Source organism: Notamacropus eugenii, chromosome 3, assembly GCF_028372415.1.
Source record: "Notamacropus eugenii isolate mMacEug1 chromosome 3, mMacEug1.pri_v2, whole genome shotgun sequence".
Lineage (NCBI taxonomy): Eukaryota > Metazoa > Chordata > Mammalia > Diprotodontia > Macropodidae > Notamacropus > Notamacropus eugenii.
The window spans coordinates 476,910,035-476,930,789 of NC_092874.1; the positions used below are offsets into that span (position 1 = coordinate 476,910,035).

Sequence of the window (20,755 nt, forward strand, 5' to 3'; positions counted from 1 at the left end):
CTTGATCTCCTCCCCAAAATATACACATGTACAAACATACACACACACACACACACACACACACACACACACACTTTTCTACCTTTACATGGTGGCCACCACCAGATTCTAGTTCTTCATTACCTCTTACTTGTACTAATATAAGATCTTCCTAAATGTTTTACTTACCCATTCTCTCCATCCCACAAAGAATGGTTCAAATAATTTTCCTAAAGCACTCCTTAATTAAGACTTTCCATGATCTAGCTCCCAAATAAATGTAGACCCTTCTTTTATGTCATTCTCTCCATTAACACTGAATTACTGTCCTTTTTTTCAAATCTTAATGTCACAACTCCAGCCTCCAAATATTTGCATAATGTTTGGTTCATGCCAAGAATGCATTGCTCTGCTTCTCAGAATCATTATTTTCCTTCAACACCCTCCTCAGTTACCCCTTCCTCTGTGTAACCTTCCCTCTGACCCTACTTGTTAGAATTCTCTCCCTCTCAAATTACTGCATATTTCTCTACATATGTGCATGTTCTATCATCCAGGAGAAGGTAAGTTCCTTGGGGGGGTGAATTTTGTTTTTGTCTCTGCTCAGTGTATGGTATATAGGAGGCCCTTGGAAAATGGTTTATGAATTGAATTTTGAGAGAAAAAACGACTCAAAGCAAAGAGTGCTGAATGTAGAATCATAAAACCTGAATGCCAATCCCACTTTGCCATGTATACGTCATTTGTATGTATGATTTTGACCAAGTCAGCTTGTCTTCTCTGCTGGATTTCCTTGTTTGTAGAGTGAAAGAGTGAAACTAGATACCTCTGAAGTTCTTCCTGCCTCTAGGTCTATGGTGCATTGAGCGGGTGTTTGGTTCTCCTTTAGGAGACAATGACCCACCACTTTTCTAGTCATGCTGATGCTCTGCTATGCTAGAGTCCTACTTACCCAACATCTGCAATCTGATAGCAATCTCTGATGTAGGGTCATTTGGAAGTCAACGGAAGAGGATGCTCCTTGCCAAGGAGTCATCCATCACCTCAAGTCTTCATCCTGCTCCCTCTCCTAACTTCCCATTTTCAGAGCACCAATCACCATCCCAGTTTAGTTGGGAATTGAGCCTCACAGCCTTGCCAGAGCCCTAATGAGTGCAGGGTGAGAAGTGAAGTGTCTCAGCATGTTCCACATGTTTTTTAACACTGTTTCTGAAGGCCCTGGAGGCTATTAAATTTAATGAACCCATCTGCTCCAAAAAAGAGGTCCAAACATAATCACTTTCCTCGGTGCCATCGAGTACAGATGGTGTGCCATGTTCTGGAGCCCCAGAAGGACTCTGAATCTTTCTCCTTTTGTGCACACATGGCCTTTTCCTTGCATGTTCCCAATGTCTTTGACAGGCATTGGTGGTGGCAGGGGAGAGTACTGTACATAGAAACTCATTATTGCCATGTCATTACTGCTTCCTGAAAGCCACCTTACCCCCCACTCTCCAGCCAGTAATTAAGGCTGATGGTAATAAAGCCTGGCTAAAACCTTTGCAGATACTTCTCCTAATGGTCTAGTTATAGCTTTCAAATGGAGAAAGGAGGGAGGTTTGTCAAATTTCTGGAGTGTGAGTGTGTGTGGCAGGGGATGGGGGAAGAGGGGGAGTGAGGCCAGCACTGCTGGTTTAATCTGCAAATGAAACCATTGTGATTTCAAAGCTCCTACAAATGGCCTGTTGCCAGCAGAAGGGTAGGAGGTGGGTGAGGGAGGAGGACTGAGAGTGAATTATTCTTATAAATGGTCCTGTTGTTATTGGGGTTCAAAAATTTCTTCGTTTACTAGAGCAGCCCTGATCCTTGTAAAGGTTTCTGGCTAAATAGATCAAATATCTTGATAGTACCTTCTGCCTTGGAACCCTGACCCTGGGAGGCAGTAGATGTTACAGTGGAAAGTCAACCAATTAATAAGCATTTATTAAATACCTACTGTATGCCAGGTAATGTGTTAAATGCTGGGAATATAGAGAAAACAAACAAAAATGTTTTATATTCAAGAAGTATACATACTAATGGGGGAGAAAACACCATATATAAGTAGGCATCCATAGGCCTAGATGCAGAGTAAGAAGCATTAAGTCATTGGAGAGAGAACTGAGAAGTCCTCTGGCAGAAAATCACATCCAACGGAAGCATCAAAGAAGCCAAAGATGTGAAGAAGGAGACCGACAGAAGGACAACTCAGAAACTCCTTGAGAGAGGATTTCCTGTTGTCTTTGTAAGTCCAGAACTTTGTTTGCCCTCCAGCAAGGGACTGATAAATGCTTGTCAACAGCTTGGATCAGGAAGGGCTTCCTGAAAGAGGTGGCAACACAAGGAGGCAGTTATTATCAGGTGCCATTTACCATTTCAGAAATTGAAGTATATAGAGTTTAAGTGACTAGCCCAGGGTCACAGAGCTCAGAAGTGTTTGAGGCTGGATTTGAACTCAGGTCTTCCTGACTCCAGAGTTCTATCCGTTGCACCTCTTAGTTGATTAGGGAGGAGGGAGTACATTGCAGACGTAGACCTTCAGTGGTTTGAGGAAGCTGCCGAGAGCACTAAGAAGTTAAGTGGCTTGCCCAACATCACACAGCCAGTACATGCCAAGGGGTGGACCTCTGATGCTTGGGCTTTCTGGCTCCAAGGGAGATACATTCTTTTGACAAGGCTACCACTCATTCAGCAGAAAGGTTTATGGATTTCATGTCAGATTCTGACTGTGTTTTGTCAATTGATATATAATCTGCTATTAGATTTCACACAATTAATGCATTTAACAATAATTCATTTCTTTTGACTTCACCAGAAAAACAAATGGAATTTTTAAAAAATCACTGGGGCAAAGGAATAACAATCAGATGACAGCAAGAGCAATGGGGAGACAGCCTGGAACTGGGGGACTGCCATCACACTTTAGAAAACTATCAATAAACAAATCTAATAAAGAAAGGCAAGATAGCACAATGGCTGTCTTCAAGGATTTGAACCCTGTCATGTGACTAGGATTCTTCTGCATGCTTCCAGATAGAAAAATGAAGAGCCATGGGTGGAAATTTAGGCTTGATGTCGTAGAAGACTCACTACTAAATCTTTCAACAAGTGCATAGCCAACTAAACAGAGGCATCTCCCTAATTGGATCATTGTTCAATACTTGGCTTGATCTGCAAGTTCATAGATAAGGGCCTTCTACACAAAGATGAAATTGATTAGAGACAAACATGAAGTCATTCCATTACATTCAAAAGTTTTACTTGGCAAGTACAAGATGTCAAAGGTGTTGTTAGACACCCATTCATCTGAAAAGAATCTGGGGGCCTTAGTGGACTGAAATCTTAATATGAATCTAGAGTATGATATAGGCATTAAAAATAGTATAATTTGGGCTGACTAGTGAGGCACAGGATGCAGAAATAAGAAGGTGATGTTCATTTCTTCTATTCTTATCAGATCATCTCTCTTCGGCTGTATTATGTTCTTCCATCATATTTTAAGAAGGACAGTAAAAAGCTGGAAAGCATATAAAGAAGGGAAACAAGGATGGTTAAGTATATCAATCTGTTGATGGAACTGGTGGGGGAGGGAGAAGTGTTATGCTAGAAAACACTTGGCAGGGATTAGAAGAAAGAGAAGAATCATAGATGTGTCTGTGTATGCTGAAGACTATTAAAGGAGGTGTTCATGATCTATCTATCTCTATCTATCTATCTATCTATCTATCTATCTATCTATCTATCTATCTATCTATATCTATCTATCTATCTATCTATCTATCTATCTATCTATCTATCTACCTACCATCTATTTGACCATTTGTCATCTGTCTATACCTATCTAGACTCATTTTGCTTGGCCTCAGGGAGCAGAACTAGAATGGCATGAGGTTTCTTCAGGAAGACTACCTTATTGTTATAGTTAGAAATACTAATCATGTCATATTTACTTGTGACTGTGGTGTATCACTCAGTAGATTCCAAGCTCCCTGAAGGCAGGGACTGGTTTTTCTTTGCCTTTAATATTTGTATCCCCACAAAAACAGTCATTAAATCCTTACTGACTCCAATGGATGTAGCACACATATAGTCTATGCATCTACATGCCAACTTTGGATGAAAATAAAAAAAAATGGGATGAAAAGAGGAGGGGAAATGAAGATGAAAGACTCGATGAAAGGATGGATAGAATTTATTCTATCCCAAAAATTGAAGTTGGCTCTTTTTCCTATAGAATTTCCTCTCCCTCAGGTGTTGCCTTGGACTGTGCAAATCAAAGTAGCCAGAGGTCTATTTTTTAGAAGGAATGATGGATGAGTCTCATATAGTCACGAATAGACTACTTTTAATATGCTTGTTCCAATGGGGACAGATTAATTTCTCCCAGGAAGATCATTGTTGTAGAATCTGAAACAAAAATGTTCACATAAGCTAAATGAAATTTGTTTCTATTTTTTTTTCCAGTAACAAGAAAAACTACTTGATCTCAAAGTTGGCAGAAACTTTGGGGATTTCCTTTGACTATTTGCCCACCTGGAACCCTAAACTCACTTTCGCGTCACAGATGGAAGACTAGTAAATCTTGCTCAAGGAGAGGAGTCAAGATAGTGGAGTAGAAGCATGGCCCAGCTAGAGCTCTCCCCACAAACCCTTCAAAAAACCTGTAAAAAGTTGCTCTACACAAATTCTAGAACAGTAGAATCCACAAAATGACAGACTGAAGTAAATTGGCAGGCTTAGACAATCTGGAAGATCTACGGGAAGGGGCTATTACACTGGGCTGGGAGCAGAGAACAGTTTAGAATGGATCCCACCAACATGGACAGAATAGCAACAGGCCTTTGGGGACTGAATCACTGGTGGCTGCTACAGATTCCAGACTTCTCAACCTACAAATGCTAAAGACAGCTTCAAATGTCAGTGGGAAGGGTCTCTCATCTGACTGAGAGGGGAGTATGGTCTGGCCTTGATATTACAAAAAGAAAATCAGCGGTTGAGAGGAATATATTAAAAGAAATAGAAAGGAAGAGGTAGAATGTAATTAGTCATCTTACATAAAAGAGACAAGAAAGAGCTTTTATAATGGAGGGGAAGTAGGGGAAGGTGAGATGGAATAAGTGAGCCTTCCTTTCATCGGATTTGGCTTCAAGAGGGAATAACATACATACTCAACTGGTTTGGAGGTTTATCTTATCTAAAGGAAAGCGGGGGGAAGGGGATAAGAGAGGAGGAATAATAGAAAGGACAGCAGATTGAGGGAAAGGGTAATTGTAAGCAAACACTTTGATAAAAGGATAGGTCAAGGGAGAGAATAGAATAAATGGAAAGGACACTGGACAGGAGAGAGAAATATAGTTAGTCTTTCACAACATCATTGTTATGGTGGTGTTTTGCATGACCACACATGTATAACATATCCAATTGCTTGCCTTCTCAGAGAGGGTATGTGGGGAGGAGGCAAGGGAAAGAATGTGGAACTCAAGGCATTTAAAAATGAATGTTAGAGGTTGTTTTTACATGCAACTAGGAAATAAGATACATTGGCAATGGAATATAGAAATCTACCCTACAGGAATACAGAAGGTAAGAGAATAAGGGGGTGGGAGGTGATAGAAGGGAAGGTAGATTGGAGGAAAGGGCAATCAGAATACATGTTGTCCTGACATGGGGGCAGGGAGGGGATGGGGAGAAAATTTGAAATTCAAAACTTTGTGGAATTGAATGTTAAAAACAAAAATTAAATTTATTTTAAAAATATTGCTTAAGGGAAACTTCTCTACACCTTTCAGACAAATCATCACCAGCTTCTTTTTGAACACTTCCAATGATAGGAAAATCATTATTTCCTAAGGTCAGTTATTCTATAGTTCACCTGTTCTAGGTGTTAGAAAGATTTACTCCCTTTGCCTCTCAAATCTATTTTCCCATATTTTTCATCCATTGGTTCTGAATGCTATGGTCTAGTGGAAGAAGTCTAATCATTCCTTCACATGGCAGCCCTTGAATATTTGAAGATGGTGACCCTGTTTTCCTACAGTCTGAATACCCCAGTTATTCCAATTATTGATCTTGACTAAAGAATTCTCAAACAGTTCTAATATATTTAATACACTGAACAGTTTATGTGTCATGTGTTTTTCTAAACTTTTTTTCTTTCTATGAATTTGTGGGTCTACCTATACTTGAATATGCATATGTATGTATATGCATACATATATCATATCTATATAAAACACATATAACTATATTAACTTACATATAATGTTTCAAGATATCAATTATTTCATTTATTACCTAGCTATGTCACTTCTCCAGCAGTCATCAATAGCTCATATTTATATTTCTGTGTCCATCTTCTATGATCTTTCTTTCATCTATGTATCATCTTGTCTCACATCTGTCACTATTTTATCTATCCATCCTCCTACAGTAATTTTTTCCTCTATTTTTCTGTATCACTATATTCACTACATTCTTTACTCTCTCTCTCTCTCTCTCTCTCTCTCTCTCTCTCTCTCTGTCTCCATCTATCTGTCTAATTGATGTATCAATGTGTTTATTTATTTAATGTAGGTATAGGTTAATCAAACCTATAGATTTATCCATTTGTCTTATCTAAAATTCCCCAAGTATACACAAGCACTGATTACATTTAAATCTTGCCTTTTATTCCAAACACCCTAGTGGCTGCACTGTCTTCCTACTATGGTTCAGGCACTGAGCCATATGTGGACTGATTGAGCAAACAGTGGCTAAGGCCTATGCTGCATGGCTTTGTACAAATTCAATAATTCCAGACCCTGTGAATTACTCACAGTGACTGTTCCATTTGGCAATGCAGATCACAGTCTCACCACACAAGAGTGGATGAGCCTCAGGATTTCCTGGGGCTGAGGGTTTTATGTCTGTCTTTGCGGCCTGTCTTCTGCTTCTGTATGGTTAGCCAGCCTAGCGCTTGAACAATAGAGGCATGGCCCTACATTTGGCCTATTTTCAGACTTTCTAGGCTGATGGGAGAAAACATGGGTCATTCACCTCAACTCTGGGAAGCCTGGTCACCTCCAAGCCATGATGAGACCTTTAACCTATGGTAATAAAGACTTAGTAAGTGCCTTTTTCAAGGTTGTAGCCTGTAAAAATAAGGGCTATTCAAGATGTCACTTGGTCATAAGGGCCCAAAACTAATGACTGAAATGACAAAGGCCCTTTGCCCAAATCCTGGTGGACACTAAATATGGTTATTGTAAAAGTTGCTGCTCACTTTGACTGAGGTGTTTATTTCCTGAGGTGTTTAAAGTATCTTTGTCCACAAACATGTCTGGGTACGAAATCAGACTCAGAAATTTACCTTTTCAGGAAGAGAGAATTTCATTGTTAGGAGGAAGCTCAGTGGCCATCAGGCTCAATCCCTAATTTGCAAGAAGTTCCCTCCACCCACCCTGACAGATCCAGCAAATGGTCATCCAACTAATTTTTGAAGGCCTCCAGGGGCCACTAGGTGGCATGTTGGGCAGAGTATTTGTTCTAGAGTCCAAATCCAGCTTCAGACTCTTAGTGACTTTGAAACCCTGGACAAGACATTTAGCCACTTTTGGCCTCAGCTTCCTCAATTATAAAATCAAAGGGTTGGACTTGGTGATCTCTAAGTTCCTTTCCATTTCTAAATGTGCAATCTTGTGAGATTAAGTGGAATGTATTCTTGCCCAAGGCAGTCCACTCTACTTTGAAATTTCTCTGACTGTCAGGAAGATTTTCCAGACCTCAAGCCTAAATATGCCTCGTGGTAATTTCTCTTATTCCTAGTTCTGCCCTCTGGGGACAAAGGAACACCTAATCTGTCCTGCATATAGAATGTCTATCCTGATCTCTCCCCCAAATCTTCTCTTCTCCAGGCTAAACATTCTCATTTCATTCAACCAATGACCTCATATGCCATGACCCAGAGGTGAAGCATCATTCTGATTACTCTCCTCTAGTGTCTTTAACATCAAAGTTCTCTCTATAATGGGGTGTCTATACTTGAGCACAATATTCTCTATTTGGTCTAACCTGAACTGAGTACCTAGGACTATTATCTCCATTGTCCTGGACTCCTCACCTTTCAATAAAGTTTAGGATTGCATTCATATTCTCAGCTGCAATATCATGCTGTTGACCAAAAGTGACTGTATTCCATTATCTCCACCCCCCATCACCTAGTTGTTGTCATGTTTGTCCTTCATTCTCAAAGAGGACCATGACATCAACATGATGACATGACTTGCAGTTGACTTTAATTTGAGTGAGAGATGGCTGTGCAAGGTCATCAACCTCACCTTCTTCTCCTGAGCCATCTGGGTCCAGTGCCATGATACTCCTCAGGACAACTGGAGATGGCCCAGAATGCAACGTGAGACCCTGGCCCTATCAGCCTAAGGTCTTATCACAATCTTACTTTGAGTGAGATAAACCCATTCAATGAATGGGTTTCTTTAAGTTACTCAAGGGATGGCCTTTTTAATCAAAAAATAAATAAATAAATAAAACTGGGAGGGGAAGACCCTCAAGTTTCCTGGATAAAAGAAAACAATTACTATTTAGTTAATAACTAAATCCCCCGGCTAGATGTGAGACAGACAGTTGTCTAGCCATGAGTCATCCCCCATATTGTATTTTCATGTGAAAGACCTCATTTTACTCTATAAAGCTGATTTCTCTAACCTTTCTCCTGCCTCAGGGTTGTATAATCTATACATTATTTAAACATGTCCTTGCCCAAGTCCTTGGGAAAAAAAATGTTAAACAACCAAGGGCATGAACAGATTCTTGAGTTGTTCCACTGTGAGTACTATCTCAGTTATCGTCATAGGGAAACAAAAAGACCTTCCTAGAATCCTGAAAGTATTCTCTTATCTAATAACTTCACAGGACTTGAAGATATTAACTTCCAGCCATGGAATATCATTGGGCTTGAATTCTAATCTATAAAAATCCTTACATGTTATGTGATAAGCGTATAGCTGATAGAATGATGGACTTAAAATCAAGGAAACCTGAGTTCAAATCTTGCTTCAGAGAGATATTATTGTTGAATGACCCTGGGTTAAGTTATTTGAATTATCTCAGACTTGGTTTCCTCATCTGTAGAATGGGGATAAATATAGTGCCTACCTCACATGGTTGAGTGAGTGTCACATGAGAAAAAAAGCGAAGTACATTGTAAACCTCAAAGAGAAATGCCATTGTCATCATCATCATCATCATCATCATCATCATCATCACCATCATCATCATCATCATCACCATTACCATTATTATTATATTCTAGAAGACCTAGAAGTATGGCATACCTCTTAACTGTGTGTGTGTGTGTGTGTGTGTGTACGTGTGTGTGTGTAAAGGATTCTTTTATCCATCCAGTGAAGCCTCTGTACCTTTTTTTTTTAAGAATGATACAAGTTTCAAAAGAATATATTTGAAGGAAATGCTCTAGTTCAGTTAGAGGTTAGTGAAAAAAATATATTTCCCATTCAAGTTCACGAAACCCCTGAAATCTATCCACAAATTACATAGGGATCTGTGGTCTCTGGGTTGAGAACTCCTGCTTTAGGATAAGGAACAGAGATTGGGGGAAGAGTGGAGAAGGAAGATGATTTTTTTTTGTAGAAAAATAGAAAAAAGTGTTGAAAAACTGTCACAAATCAATATTTTGGATTTGAAAGATTTCATACTTAATGTTTGTGGGAAATGTCTTTAGTACTGAAATTTACTAATCCTCTTCTTTACATCATTTGGGACATTGTGAGAAACATCATACTCTGGGATCATTCAGACCATTTGGGATTACCAAATGAAAATGAAAACTTGGGAAAGCAAAGTCACATCCCCAAATGACCACTTTTGTGACAGCTGAACTCAAGTGGAATTTAATAGCCTTAGGCTCTGATAACCAATAAAACCAATAAATACATCAGTCCAATGAAATCAGTTACACTTTTTTTTAGACGTTTTCATAGTCAAAGTAAATGGCTGAAACAATTATTTGAGCATACATAATCTTCAGTGTTTTTTTCATTTTTTTTCCCTAAGGAAAAGGTTATCAAACTTAAAACTAATTTGGGAGGTATAGCTTACTGAGCTCACCATTTCAGGAAGTCATTCTTTTGACATAATTTGAAACTGTTTAAGGTTTTTCAATTTGATTAATGATTCCTTTACCATAAAAAAAGCCACTGCTTTACTAAGCATTCCTAGTTATTAAATCTGCTCCCCTTCCTTCCTGTGGCCCATCAATGTGGTCCAGCGTCTTTGAGAAGTTTTGAGCACAGGGGCATTGTTAGACTGAACACTTTCTATCTAAAGATGAGCCTGGCTAAGAAGAGAGATGTTCATCACCACGTGGGTTACAAGTGACGCATTTCTTAGCCCCAATAACCAGTGAATACCTCCTCAGCCAAATAGGAGTTAAGATGGCTATTGGTAGAGGGTGTCATGGCAACAAAGAGATTCCTGAACAAAACAGACAGCAGGAGATCAGCCAGACAAGAAGGAACAGGATGGCAGAAAGCCCCCAGATCACGTCATCTGAAGAGACTGAACTCTAATCCTGGGGAAGAGTAGTCTTTGAGGGAACATGAAAAAGGGCCCATTTCATTGTTTTGTTTAATTTTGTTTTTTCTTCTCTCTGTATCCCCACTGTCTGGCTCACAGTAGGCATTTAATAAATGCTTTCTTTGTATCCCTAGTGCTAAGCACAGTGTTTGCTTGTTGATTCATTGACCTATTGAAAAAAATGAGTACATGAATGAATGATGTTTCCTCTTTCTAGAGATCTTCAAGAAAGAGCAGAAGACAATTTGGTACAATGGAAAGAACACAGGGTTTAGAACATAACAGTCTGGGATAGGTCCTGGTTCTTCCACTTACAACCTCTGTGACCTTAAGTATTCCACTTACTCTCTCTCAGACTCATTGTACTCATTGGACACCCTAACCAAAGTTCCTTCTAGCCTAAAATGTAGGGTCCTATGAACTTCTATCTTTGGCCTCATATCCTTCTTAGGGTCAAATAAGTGTGAAGTCCTCTGGAAGCAGGAAACCCAGGCTATAACCCAAGGCCTCAGATCTTCTGATTTCCCTGAGTGGTGCCTTTTGTGTCACCACATGGTCACAATCAAATGATTCCCTGGGACAGCAAGGTCACAGAATGAACTGAAGTCCACTGCTGAGCTTCAGTGTCTCAGGATCATAAATTTCAAGTGAAAAGGGTACTTAAAGACCTCTAATCTGTCCTCCTTGGCTTCCAGATGAAGAAAGTGAGACCAAGAGAAGTGATGGGATGAACATAAAACTGCACACCTAGAAGTGGCTGAGAGAAAACAAAGCCTTAATGACCATTAGCCACACCTCAAAGTGAATGTTTGTTTTTCTTCAGCATCAGTGACCATGAGTCCAGTCCAGAACAAATGAATGAATACATAAAATTACATGCACTTAAAAACCGAGTGAGAATGTTCTGTCTGAATATTTTAGAATCAAGAAAATGGAGGTTCCCTTTGCCCAGAAATGTCATATCTACAAAACAAAGCACACATATATACACACAACCCTAATGTTATACACAGTACTTTGACATGGTTCCATTATTGGAATCATGACAAAGTCTTTCCTTCAAAGCTGATGTGGTCTCAGAACTCTCCAACAAGGGTTTGGCTATGGAATGCTCACCATGCCAGGGCTCAGCTATACACTATCTGTATTCTCTGTCTCTTCGATGGATGACCACCTGGGTCAATGCTCTGCTCCCATTCACCCATATAGCCAAACCAGACCTCACACTAAATGGAAGCAGTTACTTTTGTGTCCAAGTAGGTGAAAATTATGATTCTGATAGCATAAATGAACATTGAGGGAAAGGAAAAGGAATGAGTCCAAAAGAAAGAAGAGATCTCCTTAATGGTGCTTACCAGACCAATCAAGGAAGCAGAACATGCCAGGAATCTGCTTTCATGTCAGTGATCCTCACTGACAAATAATTATCAATCCAATCCATTAAATCACATGAATCCAATAATTTTCTTTGTCACATAAGCCTGGAACATTTTTTTTAGCATGATAAAGTGATCAGGTGGTCACACCATAAGTAGACGGCCAGCTCCTTGAGGGCTTATAATTCAGGCCCAACTTCAACACAGAAAATGACATGACATGTGACCACACACACTTACAGTGCTGTCGATGTATGCCTCTGTCCAGACCACATCATGCTCCTGGTCAATGACCTTTGGCCGGCTCAATACGTGAAGATACTCCATGACATTCTCCTGGACGTCAGCCAGTGTGGAGATCTGAGTGAAAAAGCCTGTGTGAAAGACCAAGGAAACAGAACTGAGGGAAATGGTGGAGCCTGTGGGAGAAGAGAATGAGTGTACTCTGTCAGCCTGACTCTAACTGAACTAATTCCATAGTTAAAGGGCAAACTGGAAAGGAGAAAAAGATAATTTACTTGTTGAAATTTTAAAAGGGTGATTGGAAGAAATTCTGTTTGAACCCAGAGAACTGACCATTTCTTGCATGTCTTTTGGGGAGATGGACAGCTAGCTTCTTTGTGATGGAATTTCCAGTTTTTCTCTTCTTTTATTCTCTCCTTTTTCCCTCCCCCTGTTCTTTCCTTTCCTTTTCTTCTCTTCCCTTTTCATTCTCCCACTATTTGTCTTCCTTTCCTTCTCCCTCCATCAACCTTCCTCTTCCTCTCTGATAAAAAGGACTTGTGGCTTTGCCTTCTTTGAGCATAGGGTTTGACTCTCCAGACCCAAATCTTTTTACCTGACCTTCATGGCATCTCCCAAAGACTTCAAAAAGGACTCAGAGAATCCCAAACTCCTACCCTACCATAGTCCAAAGGGAGAGAGGGGAGGAGGAGAAGGAATGGAAGAAGTGTTTTCATTACTAGTATCAACCAAAGGGTCATAGACCTAGGGCATTTTTAAACAAAATTCAGCTGGTTTGAATTTGGTGTGCCAATCCCACACCAGATATGGGTTGTGTGGCTTCTGGTTTTGTAATGATAGCTCTGTAGAGTAATAATTAAAATGTATTATCACTTGCCCATGGTCTCTCCCACCCTGGATGCCCTGAAAGGATGGACTTGCCCATCCTAGTGGCTTTGCACAACCTAAAAAGGAGCTAGGAATGAGCGTCTGGCCTTGACTTGACATCACAGTGAGCAGACTCCTTTGGCCATATTTCCCCAGTGGGTCACTGGAGGTCAGTTTCTAGCAAAATATGTGCAACTGGAAAAACAAAACAGAACAAAACATCTCCCATTGAAGGGCACTGTGTGTATGATGGTGACCCTTAGAGAAATTATTGATTTCAATACTTCTGAAGGCAAGTGGAGATTGGAAGCTAGGGTTGGGACCTTACTTTATTGACCTTTGAGATCTCTGCCTCTGGAGCACACTCTCAAAAACTGAGCAAATAATCATTGAATAAATGGATGGCTAGATACATGAGTGGATGCATGCATAGCTGAAGGAAAAGGGGAGAATGAAAGCTTAACTGACTTGCCTGGGGCCCCACAGCTAGAATATATCAGGAGAAGGTCAATAACCCAGGCCTTTTGACTCCAAGGTTGGGTCTTTATCCATTATATCCTTCCATTTGTTAGGGTTATGCTTTGTTTATTATGCTACATATCATATCATACCATATTGTAAGTGGCAGTTGGACATACTAGATAGGGAATTGACCACATAGACAGAAGAATTGTGTTCAGGTCTAGCCTTTGACACGTACTGGCTATGTGACCTTTGGTAACTTATTTAACTTCTCCACTTTCCTGGTAACTCTCCAAGACTATAAGTTGCAGAGCAGGTGAGGATCTGCATGGCAAGAGACTTTTAAAATCAAATTTTCTATTTGGCAATAAAATCACAAATCTAGACTCTCTCTGTCTCTGTCTTCTATCTCTGTCTCTATCTGTCTGTCTCTCTCTCTGTCTCTTTCTGTCTCTCTGTCTCTCTCTCTCTTTCTCTTGGTCTCTCTCTGTTATAGTGAGAGGTAGTGGGCAGTGGATGTAGTAGACACAGAAATAAAGGTAAATCACTGCCTGCTCCAGCAAGAGAGTATGGTATGGAGAAAGAGCCCTGGTCTTGGGGAGAGGGAATCCAGTGTGTGTGTGCGTCTTCTGTGCCTACCACATACATACGAGATGTTAATAACTATATTTGAATGTACTGGGAGAAGACTGAGATGACAAGGTGCATCTCATCTTATCTCTATCTGCAATATTTAGTTAGTGAAGAGAGAGTTAGTCAGTTAGCATTGCTTAACAACCAGGCCCTTTACTAAGTGCTGAGGATCTGAGGAAAGAAAAAGTCAAGCCAAACGAATGGTCCCTGCTCTCAGGGAATTCTAAGTTTAATAGGGGAGCCAACCTGGAAACAACTATGTTTAAACAAGAGGGGGACCGTAAAAGCTGGGGGTGGTTTCAGAGGAAAGACTCTTCTGGAAAAGACTTCATACAGAAGGTGACCCACATCATTTCTGCCCTGGCCGCTAGGTGGTGCTACAGTGGATAGAGAGCCAGACCTGGAGTCAGTATCTTCTTGAGTTCAAATCTAGCCTTAAACATTTACTAGCATTGTGACCCTGGACAAGTAATTTAACCATGCTTGCCTTTGTTTCCTCATTATAAAATGAGCTGGAGAAGGAAATGGCAAACCGCTGCCAAGAAAACCCCAAATGGGATTGTGAAGAGTTAGACATGACTGAAAGTGACTAAACAAGCACTACACCATGAAATTACTGTCCTAGGTGGACAACGAGCATCGAGCCCCCTGATCGCCTTGCCCTTCCAGGAGCCCAGGAGTTACAAGACAGCAAGGGTTTCATTGCTTCCTGGGGTCTAGACAAGGGTCCAAATCACATTCTATACGGGAGCCCCAGGCAAAAGGCACATGGTTATTTCATTTATTTTAGTCAAGATCTGACTCCAAAGTAGCACACAGCAGCAGACCTTTACCAAACAAACACATTTGATCAGCTAACCCCAGCCCATTAAGATCATTGACCTTTCTGAAAGTGCCTTGTTGTAAGATTGTCATGTGAGTTTGAATGAACATATGTGGTGTTTGATTGATAATAAAAAGTCACCAAGGGTTGGAGTCAAGGGTTGTAACCAATTATACCCACCCCTTTGTTTCTTTTTTTTTTTAATTCTCTGAGCTGAAATAATTTTTAAATGCTTTTTTTTAAAACTGTGTCTCTCAAATGTTTAGTCTCCCCTTAAATGTGATTTTAGACTCCATGCCTCATACTTGAATAAAGCCTGTAATCACTCGGTAATTATGGAGGGGTAATTAATACAGAAATTAGCTGCCTATTATGACTGGCCTTCTTGTTTTTCTCTATCACATCAATTTATTTACCTTCTCCCTTAGCAATGATCCCCCTTTGAACTTCAGGGCACAACTAATGAATAGAAGAAAACAGATGGAGGAGGGATCATCGGGTTCCTTCTCAAGTTTCTGATACTTCATCCTCCCTGACTTAATATTCATACCAAGATATTCCTCAAAGAGACACTTGCATTGGCATCCTGTGCAGTGACTGAAAATCAGGCTTTGAAGGAGCAGATACTGCTGTGTTCTGTCACAGTGATCATAGAATCAGACTTTAGAGTTGGAGGAGATTTTAATGGTTGTCTGGTCCAATTCCCACATAGGATCACAGGAATGTAGATTTGGGGCTCGAAGTGATATTAGAGACCATAAGGTACAACTCTCTTATTTTTCCAGATGAGGGGAGTGAGGCTTACTGAGGTTAGTTAGGTTACTTATCTAGTTCACACAGCTAGGAAACTGTCAGAGGAAGGATTCAAGTTCAGATCTTCTTATTCCAAGTTCCACACTCTATTGCTTCCCAATGCCCATGCCTCCCCTAAATCTGGAACGAATCCCTCCTTGAAAGCAGCCATGCCTTTCTGAAAGACGCTTCTATAGTTCAATTACAAACTGTAGAAATGGCAAATAGACAAACAGACACCACTAAGGAGTACTCAACAGTGAGGGGGGAAGAGGTGGGCGAAATAATGCATTTCATTACACTCAGACTGCAAAGTTAGCCCCCAAAGGAGATTTATAGATCATCTAGTTGAACTGTGCCATTTTACAAATTGCAGAAACTGAGGACCAGTGAGAAGAATTTACTTGTTCTTGGCTTAGATTCTTTGCCTCCTGATTCTGTGTCAGATTGCCTTCTATCTACCCTATCTTGGATGTACAATATTCTTTGCATGCTGTCTCTTCCACTAGAAGATGAGCACGCCCTAGCTAGGGCCCATGGCCCCATCAACTTTAATGAGATTTCTACTCAGATTCTTTCAAAATTATGTATTGGTGTAATGGTAATTTAAGGTTAATGGTGGGAGGGAGGAAGAGTTAAAGATCTTCCTCTTCCATTAACAGGTCTCAATACCTTTTGTTAATTTCTATTGAGGCACAGGGTCTAAGGGCCCTGCCCTCCCGTTCTGAAAAGTATATAAATAATCTGAGATGAAGTTTTATTTTGGGGGCTTCCTCACTGGAAGTGTTTGGGCAGATGAGACTCTGGGCAGCTGCTAAGGAGCCCCCTCCTTCCTTGAAAACCCAGATGATGGTGCTTCCCTCTCTGGTAACTATTTATGTAACGGTCAGACAGTTGGATCTGTCTGCTGATCTGTGATGTATATATTGCTTATGGTCAGACAGTTGGAAGCACTGTCTGTTGGTCTTTCTGTTTGTATTTTCTCTGAAGTTCAGGGTTCTGACTTATTCCCCTGAACTAAGAGAAAGATGTATATGCTTGATTAAAGTGATTGTCGCCCCCTCAAAAGTTGCTTTTCTTTTAGAAAAACAGTTCTAAGAACCTGTACAGCAGGCCCTCCCGTGTGTGCCGGGGTCTTTGCTGATACAATTGGTTGCAAAGAATATCTTTCAATAAACTTCATTCTCTATGAAGAAAACATAGGCTCCTTGAGAGCAGGGACTGTTTTTGCATCTTTTTTTTTTGCATTTCCCAGTGCTTAACACAGAGCCTGGAACATAGTATGTACTTAATAGGTGCATATTGGTTGACCATTTGATTGATCTGTATTTCTTCTATTAGAATAATCTCCATTTTGCCTGACTCTAGGAATGAATTTTAGCATCCATGGGTCACCAGTATATGAATCCTTTCCTTATGGGTTCCATCTTTAGGAAAGAGGGGCAGCTAGGTATCACCACAGTGCAGAGTGCTGGGTCTGGAGTCAGGAAGACTTATCTTCCTGAGTTCGTTTGGTCTCAGACACTTACTAACTGTGTGACCTTGGGCAAGTCACTTAGCCCTGTTTGCCTCAGTTTCCTCATCTATAAAATGAGCTGGAGAAGGAAATGGCAAACCACTCCAGCATCTTTGCCAAGAAAACTCCAAGAGGGATCACAAAGAGGAAGACAATTGAACAAAAACAGTTTAGGAAAGAAATCTTATAAACTTTGGCATGGTGTTGAACCATGCAAACTGAGGGTACCCAGAAAGGAGCCTTATGAGCAGGGGTTGCTGGGAAGGAAGGTTATCTTATGGGTTTATTTTATCACATTACAAGTCCTTGAACATACTCAGCTTTTAGTTCTGATGGACAGGGTTCCCAACAGATCCCACTTTCCAGATGCTATTTCTCTTCAAAGCACATAGAAATTAAGCTTGAAAAATGTAGATCTTCTAAGTACGCTTATTTTGGAAATAAAGTTACGACTGACTAGGTAATGTAATCTATCACTGAGTTTCCTCCTGCTCTAAAAAGAAAAAAAAAATCTTTGAAGGATACCCAAAACTTATTGGATTCACCTTCATCTGAATGATGTCAGCTATCCCTGGAAGCCGTTATAGCAAAACACCAATCTTGAAGTCAGGAAGACCTATCTCAAATATTTACTAGCCATGTGATCTTGGGGCAAATCTCTTACTTCTCAATGCCTCAGTTTCCTCTCCTGTAAAAGCAGAAGGTTGGACTCAATGGACTCTAAGCTTGTCTCCAAATCTTAGTCTCTGAATTATCACCCTTGCATTTATAAAGGACTTTATAATTCTTTGATTCCCTCTGTCTCTTCAATAATGACTTCTCTGTTTCTTTCTCTGCTTTTCAGTCTTCTTCTCAATTCCATTAATGTGGGCACTCTTTGGGTTGATTAGTCTCTTGCCTGCTCTTTGCACAATGTCCTCCCCTGGCAACATCATTTACTCTCATGACTTTGTCTACTATGTCCATGCAAATGACTTTCAAATCTTTATCTATGGGCTTGATTTCTCTTCTGAGCTCCAGGACATGTCTCCAATTGCTCAGAAGATTCTGTGCGTGTGTGTGTGTGTGTGTGTGTGTGTGTGTGTGTGTGTGTCTGCCTATCTTTCTTTTTGTCTCTCTGTCTCTCTCTGTCTCTCTGTCTCTGTCTCTCTGTCTCTCTCTGTCTCTCTCTCTCTCTCTCTGTCTCTCTCCAACAAGCAATGAAAACTTGGCACTCTACAAAGTGAGCTCATTTTCTTTTTCCTCGTAAGCCTGCTCATCCTTCTGACTATTGTTTCTCACTGTGGCAACACCATTTACCCAGCCTCCCATGATTGCCATGGGAGTTATTCATTTTAGTCCAATTCAATCCAATTCAGTCCAACTGAATTCACCTTTATTTATACCTCTTTCTTCTTCATCACTCCTCAGTTCCAGCCACTAGGTTTCATTGATTCTACCTCTTGCCACATCTCTCACATCTGCCCCCTCTGTGCTCCCTCACCCCCCCCCCCCCCCACACACACACATTGCCATATTCTCATCTCCCCTTTCCTAGGCTACAGCACATCCCTCCTGGCAGGTCTCTACACCTTTACTCTTTTACTGCCTCCAACCTATTTGTTTTAGCAGTGCAGGAATAAACAGTCTTATACAGAGATATGGACAAGTTATCCTCTGGTGCTTTCCTATCAAGATGAGCCCACCTCCTCTGCTGCCTGGCATCGTCCTAGATTCATAGAGAGATCTCATAGTATTCACCAACCTTCCAGTCAAATATGGCTTTTTGTTACCTGTAAATATTCTGTGTCCATCCAACATGGAGTCTTTGCTCAAACTGTCCCTATACCTGGCATGGCCTCCTTTCTTCCCCTTAGCCATTTTCAACTCTTATTCACTCTTTAAAAAAAAAAAAACCCAAAAGACCCCTCCTTCCACAGTACATCATGACATTCACCTTCAGACCTGACATCATAGTTATTTATTTTTCCTTTTTTTGGTTGACATGTCTGGGTTTTACTTCACTTTTTAAAAAAAAAATCCTTCTACCCTGACCACACTGACACTCATTTCTTAAACCAAACAACCAAAACAAAAAAAAAGGATAGAAAAGAAAGAGGAGGAAAACATAGATAAGTAAAACAAACCAATACATTGGCCAAGTCTGACAGTGTATACAGTGTTCCACACCCACAAGCCCCCACCCCAGCTCTACAAAGAAGGTCAGCCTTGGTCATCATTTTGGTTTTGTGTTGTTTTGCTTTGTCTTATTCTTTTTAGCTTCATTTATATTATTCAGGTCATTTCCTCCCACTGAGTTTTGCTGCATAATTAATGCCTTTCTAAGGCAGGATTATTAACTACATTTTATCTCTAAGTGTAGCTGTTCTATCCCCTTGCTAGGATGTGAGGTCCCTAAGGGCAGGTTCAATCTGTCTGGTTAAATCTTGGTATTTCCCCCAGCACCTAGGACAGCACTCTCTGTATACAGTGGAGCTTAATGAATGTTGCATTGACAAAGTTTTTTCTAAGATCTTCAGTCCCAGCTGAGCCTTAGCACAGGCCCAGGGGGATAAATCTTTGCATGGATTCTTGGAGTAAATAACACCCTGGCAATAAGAGAGAACAAGCTTGGCTATCAAATTCCCGCATGGCACCCTGCCTGCTTGCATTCTGGAGGGGCTCAGCCTAAGAGAAGCTCAGAGGGCTGGAGCAAGGCCAGATAAACCCTGGGCCAAGTCCTTTAAAGTAGTTTCACCCCAAATATCACATTTAGATGCAAATCCCCTTTTCCTGGCATTTTATTATGTACTTAACCTTTTTTTTTTTTAATGAACAGAGACAAAGGGAAATTAACTACAAGACAATCCAGTATGCTAATAAATAGCTAGATTCACATACTGTCTTAAAGCTTGCAAAGCGTATTACATTATCTCATTTGCTCCTCAAAATGGCCCTGGAAAGCAGAGGTTATTATTTTCCCCATTTTATAGATGAGAAAACTGAGGCACAGAGAGGTGAAGGGACTTGTCCAGGTATACAGCTCATAAGTGACTATGGTAGGATTCAAACTCAGGATCAGGAATCCAGAAAATGGGGTGCTAGTGACATTAGGCAAAATGGGGTTTTGTCTCTGAGGTAAAAAATGAACAGATTGAACTAATGTCCTTTAAGGTCCTTTCTTCAGGGTGATAGCCTTAAAACTGAAAGGACCTTCAAGTCCCTTGACTCCAAAACCTCCAGTCAAGCGCAAAGAGGGAAACTGACTTATGCAAATCACATAGACAGGCTGAGCTGGGATTTGAACGTAGGACTCAGAATGGGCATTCTTTCCATTTTACCACGCTGCCTTCAGCCCTAATAAGCTATGATCTTGTGAAATTAATAAAGTTATCAGACATCTCTATCATCCTTTTCTTTTTATACCTTTCCCTTTGTGTAGAGAGGTGAAGGAGGAGTTTATCAATGATTGCCATG

At 40.5% G+C, this 20,755-nt stretch overlaps 1 protein-coding gene across 2 annotated transcripts in view; it reads right to left on the reverse strand.

Moving 5' to 3' along the window:
- CACNA2D3 (calcium voltage-gated channel auxiliary subunit alpha2delta 3) overlaps positions 1–20,755 on the reverse strand; it is a 1,103,218-nt gene that overhangs the window by 393,798 nt on the left and 688,665 nt on the right. For both annotated transcript variants that reach the window (XM_072599035.1, XM_072599036.1), the window contains exon 13: positions 12,204–12,337. In XM_072599035.1, coding sequence (XP_072455136.1) covers positions 12,204–12,337 — 134 coding nt within the window. The remainder of the gene's footprint in view (positions 1–12,203; positions 12,338–20,755) is intronic.